Consider the following 11,519-nt stretch of genomic DNA (forward strand, 5'->3'; position numbering starts at 1 on the left):
AGTGGCTAAATGTCTGTGGACTCCAGCGGGTTCTCTGGCTAGTATGGCTGGGGAGCAATGGTGGTGCCTAGTCCTGATCCCTAATGGCAGTACGGGAGCTCCCTGCTTTGCTGTCCAAATCAGTCATATCATGAGACAGAAATGGGCAGTAGTGGGAGCTGTGTTGGGTAAAAAGACTCTAAAGCAAAGATTGTAAAATCCTGGCGGGAGTTGGTTATTGTTTCACATTGCAGAATCTAAATGAAGAGTGTTCTCTTTTCTGCTTTCCCAAGGAAATTGTCTAGTCTCGAATATCTGGATTTGTCCAGCAATAACCTCTCACAAATTCCAAGTGGTTTACCTCGAAACATTGTCCTCCTCCACCTGGAGAAGAATGCAATTAAGGTGATTGGCAGAGATGTCTTGACCCAAATTAAGAACCTGGAGTACCTTCTGCTCCACAATAACAAGTTAAAAGCCCGAGGTATTCATCCCTTAGCCTTCCAAGGCTTAAAGAAGCTGCACACTGTCCACCTGTACAACAACATGCTGGAAAGGATTCCCAGCGGGCTGCCCCGGCGAGTGAAAACACTTATGATCCTTCATAATCAGATCTCTGAGATTAACAGGAATGACTTTGCCACCACTTACTTCCTTGAAGAGCTGAACCTGAGCTACAATAAACTCAAAAGTCCCCAGATCCATCGGGAGGCCTTCCGTAAACTGAGGCAACTAAAGTCCTTGGATCTTTCTGGAAACAATCTCCACACCGTGCCCTTTGGCTTTCCAAAGAACTTGCAGATTCTGAAGCTGAAGGAGAATGAGATAAGCATTATCCCAAAAGGGACTTTGTCTGGGATGACAAAGCTGCGGGAACTGTATTTGAGCAACAATAAACTGAAAGTAAATTCAATTTATTCAAGAGCGTGGAGAGAACTCAGCAGTCTCCAGGTAGAAACAGCACCTTCTCTAATTGTTTTAGTAATGCTGATGTCCTTGTCTGTCTGCCTAAGCCAGTTTGTATAGCAGCAATAGCAGGTGTGCATGGTCCTCATGTTTTGGGGTTGCATTCTAGGTGCTACAATCTCTGTTTCTAGAGTAGAAATGATGTGCTGTTGTGCCCGAGGTGAGTACTGCCCACTGCTGACCAGGGTGGTGGTCCACCAATGCACTCCTAATTCTGGGAGGGAAATGTAAAGATATCTTTGTTTCTGAACCCTAATGGTGTCCTATATTTTCAGATAAAATTAGTGAATGTTGTCATTAAAACTGAAATTAGGTCTTTCAAATAGCTTGTCTCCCAAAAGGTTTAAAATCAGCTCTGAAGAGAGACAGCAGGAGGAAGGAATGCATAAACAAAAACACTCTTAATTCTCAAAGCCCCCACATCAGCTTATAGTCAGACAGGCCAAGCTGTAGGATTTAGCAGCTCAGCTGGCTAAGGCACCTGGATAGCAGCTAGGAGGTCTGGATTCAATCAGCAGTCTTCTCATTTGCTTAATTGTTGGAGAAAGTTAAACACAAACCATAAGGCAGGCAGGAACAATCACATTTGTGCTGTGCAAAGTGACCTTTCAGAATTGTTATGCTGGCTGAAGGATTTGTCTTGCATTTCCTTTTAGGCAACAGCCTGTTTCCCGCAGTAGAAGGTATTACCTATGTCATATGGCAACCATCTAGGATGCATATGGTTAGGTCACTGTACTGGCAAAGTTTGTACATCTCAGAGTAGAGCAGGGGTAAGGGACATCAAGCGTATGTCACACTGGCCCCCAGTGTGTTTTCAGACAATCCAAATGTTTATCTATGTGAACATTTCCCTTTCGGTTGTTTCCGGGAGTAAATAGGTTGTTTTTCAATTAACATGTGTCAGCAATGCAGCAATAGTATCTGTAGAGGTGTTGGGGTGTGGGGGTGTAAATATATCTAAGATGAAAAGTAGTATGGAGGGAAGATGCTGTTGGGCATTACAGATGCTGGAATTATTTCACTGCAGTGCTTAATAAAATGTAGGCACTGTCACCTGATTTGTTTGTTGTTTTCGAACAAAAGTGGGTCATGAGACCTGTTAGGCAGCTTTAGTTGCTGGTTGGAATGACAAGCTTTCCTTCTCAGAAGGCCTGATTCATAGCTACTTCATGTTACTTTTATTCTCCTGTCACTCCCTTGTAGTCAGTGTCAAACCAGAGTAATGAGTTGCTGATTCAAATATTGGCCTTTCAGTTGTACCTACCCCACAGCAAACCCTGTGCATATTAAACAAGGTTAAGATAGTAGCACAGACTTAAAATTCTGTTAGACTAACAATGCATTTTTGTCTGTTGCTTTTTTCTGGAACAGTGTTACTTACTACCTGTTTCCAGGATCATATATATGAATCTTTTTTATAATTAAGGCCTTAACTGTGCAATTGGTTTATGAGTTGGTGCACTGGAGTGGATTTGACAAATAACCATCACATAAGATCCTGATCATGCGTGTACTTCGCATACGCTTCAGTGACACTGTTTCCATGGAAATCACTGAAGACTATCTGCAATTCCAAAGCTAGGCATTTACATAATTGTTTGCCAGACTGGGATTATATGGAAATTGAAAACACTGAAATCATGACAATCATTTGTAGGAGTGTGACTCTGAATAATGTGTAACTGTTGTGTCAGCTCGGTGCTATGAAAATGCTGCAATACAGCATGACAAAATGCTAGTATTGATCCATTTTCTTGAATGTGATTAATCTGAGAAGTGATCATGGCCTTTAGTCCTGATGTCTTCATACATTCTCCATGTTAGAATATTTCCGTATGTTTTTATGCGTAACTCATAAGTATTCACTAACCTGAGCTAGGGAAGCATTTGCAGCAGCAGCTTCCAAGGAATATCAAAAGGCACGTCATATCAAGCATATCTGAAACCCAGTCTGCTTTTAATTCACTTAAAGCAGGCATGGGCTAAAGCCTGGGGACAGAGATAAAGAAATGTTGGAACTCCTAAACAAAACAGCATGATGTCTCCTGTGAAATCATGATGCTAACTAGTAGTGTAAGAAAGCAGAGTTGCCATGGCCACACTTACCTTGATGCAAATTAGAGGTAGATTAAATTAGTTTATGCTATAATAAATATCACTTCACTTTTTCCACCATGAACTCAAACTGAACCTTTCTGCACAGCTGACAATTTGTAGTTTCCACTGTACACAGTGTTTGTCATTTTCTTGACCTCACCAGAAGGGAGATTCTGAAGCAGGACTCACCAATTTTTGTACCATACAAAAAATAAAGCCTGTTTCCAGTTGATTTTCAAACAAAAAATCCTGGATAAGCTTTGCATAAACGTCTCACTTCTTCACTGTTACTATACTAAGTTTTTTTATAAGTACATATATATGTATGTACGTATTTTTATAGACTTATGTGTATATGTATAAAAAGCAATGGATAAACTTCCAAAGGAGGGGGGGTGTGGTGGTGGTGTATAGAGCCAGCCTTTGGAAGCTCATTTGTTGTCAAATGTCCAAAATGTCCAAAATCTCTTTTTGGAGTGCTGATAATATTTAAATTCAATTATTTATTTGGCCCCTTGTTGTCTCTTCCTTGCAGTCACTAGACATGGCTGGCAACCAGCTGACTTCTATCCCATCAGACCTGCCAGAATCTCTAGAATATCTGTATCTTCAGAACAACAGGATCACAACGATTTCAGAGAATGCTTTTGAATCCACACCCAAAATAAAGGGGATTTACCTCAGGTAAGGTCAAGTTTCCACTTCAGCACACAAGATTTTTTTCTTTTTGATCCACTTTGTAACTGCTTACTTTTTAGAAAGTATTTAAAATCTTAACTTTCTAAATAAACAACTTTGTTTTACAGTAATGTATGGTGAAACTATGCTCAGAAAAGTCATGGATACACATAATAAGCTCTTTCTCTTCGGAGAGTTTGTCCTTCCTTTGCTTATTAGAATGGACTGGGCATGTTAGAAATTCTGGGAAATTAATGTTTAATGTTATGTCATATTCCAGTATTCAGCTGTGAGCTAAAAGTTTACAGTCCACTTGTAGGACTGTAGCTTTGCCTGTCTGTTAGCCCTGGCTTTTGGCAAAGTCCCCCTCTAGTGAGGCATGTATGACTAGTCTTGAAGTTGTGTGTATTCCTTTGATGGTTTTGTCAGAAACAAATGACAAGTTACGACTGTGACAGTTATGTAACTAAGTTTAGAAACCTTTCTGGGTTTTTTCCTACTCTGTCAGTTGGACAAGGACTTTGTTTTTATAGGTGACAGATACTGAACTTTTTTAACATATAATGTAAACTCACAGTAATGTAACTGATTTAAGCAGTGATTTATACCACAAGAAGTGAAGCAAGAATCTGGCTTAGTAATATATTCAGTTTTAATCTGATGGAACGTTACTGAAAATATTGCTTAGAAGTAATTTATGAACCCTTACAGAATATTTGATTAAGCTGATCCAGTGGATGTGTTCAAAAAGCCTAGGCTGCCTGCTGCACCAGACTAAATATGGCCTTATTTTGTCTGTGTGCAACTAAACTATTCTGTAGTTCTGGATAGTTCTGAAGCATAACTTTTTGGATGAATGGTTCTATACCAAGCAAATAAAATTACAAAGTCTGGTGTAAATTAGAGCAGTCTGTCTATTCAGCTGCTCGCATTTATGAGATTTTAGTGAATGCTTGGATGCAAACCAGAAACCGCATACCACATTCTATATTTCTATATAAAGAGAAAAAAGGAATTTGCAAAACTGTTTTGCTAACATATTTAGGAGGTAACTCCACCCAAGCGAAGTTGTATTTCTTAATGGGTGGCTATTAATCACTGCAGTGACGTGAAATAATAATATACATCTGAAGTATTAGACAGAATAAAATTTTAAGCATGTTTGAGAGTAACAGACCAAGCAGTATATGTGAGAGGTTCTTAAATTGCAGATTGGTTTGTTTATATTGTTGGAAACCCAAATAACAGATGAAAAGTTATCGCATATTGGTTTGTTTCTAAAGGGATACTTTGTACCAGTATTTTGAGTTTTTTGGGAGAAGAATCAAACTATCAAGGGAAGACACAGAATCTCGTGAAAAATCAAGTTACACTTTGAAATGTGTGCTATGGAGCAGATGCCTTTCCTCTCTGGGAAGGAGACAGCGAAATACCAAGAGAAAGAATTTGTAGGGGAGGATTTCCAATGTTATGATTTTTTTTTTCTTTGCAGAATACAGTTCTAGAAGGGGGAAGAGGGACTGGGGCAGGGAAAAGTGTTTTTTTGAAAGCTCAGTCAGTGACCTTGAATTCAGTGCAAGATACTTAATGTTTCCCAGTATTTTCTTGCAAGGTCCTTTGCGATGATACAGTGCTGTCAGCAAACTTTGTTCAGTCACTGCATTTGCCTGCTTGCTAATCAGTACCTGCTTTCCCTTCCTTTTTCCATCCAGAGGAGTCAGGACTTCTAGAGTACTGTTGTGGGTGAGTGAAAAGTTAGAGTAACTTGGGTCAGTGTAAGTTCGAGTAACTCTGGAGAATGGTTTCTTCCTAGTCTCATCTAGGAACAATTCTGTTGGATATAAAAATGGGTTTATTTTGACAGGAAGGCCTTTTTTGTTTTTTTTTTAAGGTTTAATAAGATTGCAGTTGGAGCACTGAAGGAAAGTACCTTCCAAAACCTAAAGCACTTACAGGTACTGGATATTGAAGGGAACCTTGAATTCAGCAACAGTTCAAAGAATAAAGATGACTCAGAAGAGGAAGTGGAAGATGAGATAGAGGAAGAAGAACTGAGATAAAATGTGAATTCACACAATCACATCATGTGGGAGGTAACAGCTGTAGTTTAGTTAAATCAAGGACCCAGTTCTCAGGCTCTTGTGTAAATAATCCCAATTCACAAGTATGACTGAAACAAGTGGGTGTCTGAGCCCTAGGCTCAAAGACTGCCACTAAAACATGACTGGGAAATGCAGAATCAAAAAGGGTTGAAAATACATTATTTTGTGAAACAAAATAGTATATATCTGTGTTTTGTCACAGGCAGTGGACTGTTCATAGTGGCTTCATCTTATAGCCGCACAATAGGTAAATGTGAAGGTCATTATTTACTAATTCTGATAACTGAAAATGACATGGTATTTCATGGTATTTTTAAGCAGCGAGTTAAGGAAAACAAAAAACCAAACTGTGAAGCGTACTGATGCAGAAGACCATGTGAGCTGAAAATGGGTTAAAAAAATGAACCAAATAAAAGAAGGATAGACCCATCAGTGTCTGTTTAAACACAGCACTAAGATTATAACCTCTATTTCAAGTACTGACCACTTGGAGTGGGAAGATAATTCTATACTTGGTATATTTCTTGGGGAAAGAATATCTGCTTCAGATCACTTTTGGAGGTGGTATGCAGGGCTGGTCCAGGATAACCAGTCCTCACAACAGCCTGTGCTTTTGCTGCTGGTAAGTCTTGGTGAGGGTTCATTGCTCACTTCATCCAGATTCATTGAAAGGCCTCTGGCCAGTTACAGGTTGTGATTGCTACTGATTTTGATTCCAGACTGGTAATTGAACTTAAGATCTCACTATTCCGTAAACAATCTGGCCAGCCACTCAATCTCTCTAGCTGAACCTTATTTCTTTTCAACGGCAGAAGTGATGAAGGGATAATGATGTTTGAAGAACGTGCGTTTTTCCATTAGAAGAATAGGGAAGTGCTTAATGCATCTCTTAAGCATTTGGTGTTCAAAGATGATGAGGTTCAAGACACTACTGTCTACTTTTGGAGATGTAAACTCCAAGACTAGAAAAAAAATGTTTAGTTTTGTCCCTAATGGATATTTTGTCATGGAGAATGACACAAGGAATTACTAGGAATAGTGCTAATATGTTGAAAAGATAATGGGGCTTGAAAAGGGCAGAAGCTTCTTGGAAAGTCAAACACTAGAACTCCTGGCTGGGCTATATGAAAACTTTGTGAGAGAAGAAATAATTTATGTCTACAGACTTAAAGTGCATAAAATTTCTGAATCAGTGCATCTCTTGTTTAGTTTGGGGCACGTGTGACATGTCAGCAGGTACTATGTTTAGCATATTCTGGATTCTGTATTCCATTATGTAATTGATTTTGTTTTTCTGATGTTTTACAGGAAAGCATACGGAAAATTACATATATGTCTATGTGTATATATCTATATAGATATACAGAGAACACTTAGCAAAATGTGCAATGAATTACGCAGAAACTGTCATGGCACTGGGCCAGGCTCATGGAAGACAGTGTGTTACAGTGCCTTATTCAGGGAGAGACCCTGAATGCCTTTCCAAAGCTTCCAAATCATCTTATACAAGACCACGGATCATAAGGGATTGCTCTGGAACTCACAAAAGCTGGCTTTTGTTTCTTCTGTTTCTCTTCCTTCACTGTTTCCATCTGTAATAACAATATGGGACTGTTTTGAACACATGCCTTCAAATGCTGTTTTTGTCACTGCATCTTAAGCGAACCATTTATATGCTTCTTTTCTTTTCCTCCACCTCAAAGAAGCTGTTGCTGATCAGGCGAGATGGATATCAACAGTAGTTTCATGTGTGGAGCACTGTATGAGGCATTTTGGTCATCAAGCAGCAGTAATAATTCTGGATGCAACTATTCCTCTAACAATGTGTATATTTGGATGCAAAAAAAAAAGTAAGGCTGGATCCCATAATATTTTATCTCTACTGCCAAAGCCTGCAGTACATGCCTGTTTTAGAAAGGTTTTAAGATAAAACAAATGCTGTTGTGAATATATATAAAAAATCTGTATGTCTGCCTTCTAGAGCTTTGGTAAGGTTTTTGTCTTGCCGTTGTTTGCCCATGTGGGAGTTGTGTGGATGTCTCTGAAGGTATGTCCAGGAGATTGAGTAACAGTATGCAGTTTAATATATGTGGTAGAATTTTTCACATCTTGTGTATCATTCACGTTAAGAGTCTGAAGTGAGACTAATGAAGCAAAAGAGATAAGTGAATGTGGGGCATCTTAAGAGAAAACAAGAGAAATTTCTGTTTAGTTCAACTCTGGAGACAGTGCCTGCTGTCATATGCTCTTAAAGCCTCACGTGTTTTATGGTGTTGAGTATTCTCAGCTCCCGTTGGTATCATGGAAAATAAAGAAACCAAGGAAAAAAAGACCTACAGAGGTACCTGGATGGCAAGTTGCTTATTTGATTAAAATGTCCTTCATCTGAGGCAGCTAATCTGCTTCATGAAATGGTCTTTTCTTTTGAGGATTTCTGATTGAACACATGTTGTTTTGCATACTGCATTCCAGGATTTACTTGGAAACACAGTTGGCTTAAGTTTTTTCCGTCTGGAGAAGATCTGGTTCTGCACTCTCCTTTGGGTTCCCATAGCACATGACAGTAATTTCAATCTGATATTTCCTACCTTAGACAATTCAACATGATCATGAATCATAGAAGGAAAGATTGCTTCCTGGAAAAAAAAAAAAAAAGCTTGGCTCTAAAAATTGCAAAACCCCCACATTTTTGAATTTCGGCTATACAATAAAATAGCCTTCCAACTGACTTTTGGGATAGATTTCTACATAAAATATTTACAGAATATAGTTCAGATCAACCAGCTATCTCCAGCAAAGCCCAGTGGAAGTTCTGCTAGTCTTTGGTGAAAGAGACCAATTTATTATGCTCCTGATCAAGCTGAGAATATGCAAATTTGTACAGTTTTATGGAAAACTGCTTGATTATCCTTAAACTTCAGTCCCTCAAACTGATTCTATGAGAAGTCATGTGCCCCAGAATCCCTTTGAATGCCTTTAGAGTCTGATGTGGTGAATGCAGGGGTGAAGGTAGATTTTAACACCTTGTAGAATCAGGCCCAAAATTTCAGGATGATACATACACTGTTAAACTTCTTAATTAAGTATCAGCCTTTGCCAAAGGAGATCCACTATAGATGAAGGAGCATATCCTTTTAGACCAAGTAGAATTAGGAAACGCTTTTCCAGGTTAATTTCAAAATAATTGCATGCTGAATCTGTCCTTTAAAGGGGACAGTTTTCCAGCAGAAAAAAAAAAAAAAGGGAAAAAAAATACACCCTCTCCAGTAAAAGCCTCAGAACCTCAAGAGGAATGTCTTCATTATCCTGTAAGAGATTGATGAGGTGGAGCCACAAGCTTGGTTCCTCACTTACCTGGTATCATCAGCAACTATGACATAGGACATAAAAATATCAAAATAAAATGGTTGTTTGTTTCTTTCAAAGGAATAAGAGGCTCCATGAGAGATGATGAGGAACAGTCAGAAGTCTATGGACTAAGCTGGCATATTTTTTTGGCTGTGGGTGGTACCTGTAATCCAGAGGTCCAGCCCAGACCTTAGGTGGAGCAGGACCCAGGAACAGCGTCTAACTTCATTATTTCCTTTAACGAAAATGAGGAGAGCTGGGAAGTTGGCTGCTCCTTGGGCCACAAATTTGGGCCAGGAAGAGGCAGCAGACCTGTTGTTTTCCTGTAACTTTCTTCCAGTGAATTGCTTGGATTTGGCAAAGAGAGGAATAGAAAGTTTTTAAGGTTGGGGTAGATGTATGGATAGTGAAAACTTGAAGTCTAAAACATTCAGTTGGTGCCTTTATTCCTAAGTATGCATTTGCACATGCTTGGTATTTGTGCGTGATTCTCTGTGCAGCCCGGGTCTGAGTTTATTTGCTGTTTTTCTTTCAAAGGCCACATTTCCTCATTACAGAGGATGCTGCACAAAATGGCGGGGAAATGGGATTTTTCTGAGATTGGATATGATTTGTCACAGCCACAGGAGTACAAATGCGGCACATGAGCTATCAAGAACTCAACGGGTGCCAAAAATAGCCCCTGGATAACGAGCTTTTATTGCGGACGGTGGGCACAGGGCCCGGCTGCGCCTGCAGTGTTGAGGGGCCATTGTGCAGCCATTCTCCCCCTCGTCCCTGCTCCCTCAGGCTCCCCCCTCGCCCCGAGGCTGGGCCACCCAGCGCCCACTCCCACCTTTGCTCCCCTCTGGCTAACCCCAGCGGCTTCCTGGGGGAGCTCGGGGAAAAAAGGCAGAGGATAACTGTGTCTCCAGGAGTTTGATCTCCTCACAAGAGGGTTGTGGCCTGTTTCCCTCCCAGGGTGCCAGGTGGGGCTGCAGGGCCCGCGCTGAGGGGCTGTGTGCCAGGCTGCACCTGGAGAGAGCCTGTTGCCTTCTGCTCCCCATGTTCACAGAAGCGGAGGGCTCCTCCTGCCCCAAATGGAGGGAAGGGAAAAGTCCCCGCAAAGGAGCTGGAGCTGTCCCGTCTGCTGTGAGGAGAGCAGGTGCCCTGGCCATGGCTCCGCTGCACAGAGGGAGGTGGCACAAGGCCGAGGCCTTCCCTCCTCCAAGATGGTGCCCTGTGAGCCCCTCTTCAAGGAATGGCAGGACCTTGCTGGTGACCAGCTGACCCCAGCCTCAGCTGGCAGAGGGGTGAGTTGTGGGGGACAGCAGCAGCCATGCTGCCAGGGAGGGAGGTGGGCTGAGGGGCTGGGGGAGGCCAAGGGCCTTTGTGGTGTGGTGAGGGGGTTTCTGCTCCGCCTCGAGGGCCTTGACATGCCGTGCTGCGCTCTCTGGGGTTCAAGTGTTATGTTTCATGAGAAAAAGGTGCTTTACACAGTAAGCAGATATTCTTCTAAGGAAAAATGAATTAAGGAAAAAAAACACCCAACAAAAACCTCCACAGAAAAACTTTTGGCCAAATTTGAACAGGGGTGTGGTGGGGCAGGAGGGAGGCTGCAAGGTGGTCCCTTGGGGAAGCGGCGGCAGCTCCCAAGGAAACCACCAGCTACAGACCTCTGGCAGCGGTGCAGCATCTGCGCGGCTGCTGCCCCGGAGAGCTGCCAGCCACTCTCCTCACAGCCGCTGCGGGGTCAGCCACGCCGGGGTGAAGATCTGCTGTATCTTCTGAACAAAAGTATAGCTGCTTTGGGGACTTGGAGGTTATTTTTCTTCACTTCCTCCCATAAATACTACAGGATTGTCCGTTAAAAGGATGGTGGGGGAGAGGATCCTGCAACTCTTGCAGGTGCTGGAGAGTCGAACTGGTGGGCCTGCTCCTAAGGCATCTGTGGTACAAACCCCTTCCTCCTCTTCTGCTGCTTTGCAAGACAGATAGAGGGGACTTTTTTCTGAAAAGGCTGAGGATCTGGAGTAGCAGAAGTTAGGTATGTGCAGGAGTAAGGCTACAGACCTGCATTAATAAAGCTCCTCCCTTGGACCTGACTACCATTTTTCTGCTCCTCAGTGGTCCACACAGAGTGGAGAGGCAGGAGGAATCTCTTCGAAACATCACAGTCGTTCTCTTTTGACAGTGGTTCCTGATGGTCAGTAAGGGTTTAGTTTATGATGCTGTTCGTCACCATGTTGACTAAGCCCACTAGCAGTTTTACAAATTTTGCTTACAAAACCATAGTAAGAATATAGACATATTCCACAATTAACATTTTTGACAGGAAGCAGTCTCTGGGAAAGCTTCTATGATATG

General features: G+C 41.6%; 1 protein-coding gene across 2 annotated transcripts in view; it reads left to right on the plus strand.

Moving 5' to 3' along the window:
• The window catches only part of PODN (podocan), a 28,311-nt gene extending 20,088 nt beyond the window's left edge, over positions 1-8,223 (plus strand). For both annotated transcript variants that reach the window (XM_040610762.1, XM_040610763.1), the window contains 4 exons: positions 273-930; positions 3,581-3,729; positions 5,615-5,816; positions 7,134-8,223. In XM_040610762.1, coding sequence (XP_040466696.1) covers positions 273-930; positions 3,581-3,729; positions 5,615-5,783 — 976 coding nt within the window. In that variant the 3' untranslated portion in view covers positions 5,784-5,816; positions 7,134-8,223. The remainder of the gene's footprint in view (positions 1-272; positions 931-3,580; positions 3,730-5,614; positions 5,817-7,133) is intronic.
• Positions 8,224-11,519: the final 3,296 nt, after the last annotated feature.

The sequence above is a fragment of the Falco naumanni genome, chromosome 11, assembly GCF_017639655.2.
Source record: "Falco naumanni isolate bFalNau1 chromosome 11, bFalNau1.pat, whole genome shotgun sequence".
NCBI lineage: Eukaryota > Metazoa > Chordata > Aves > Falconiformes > Falconidae > Falco > Falco naumanni.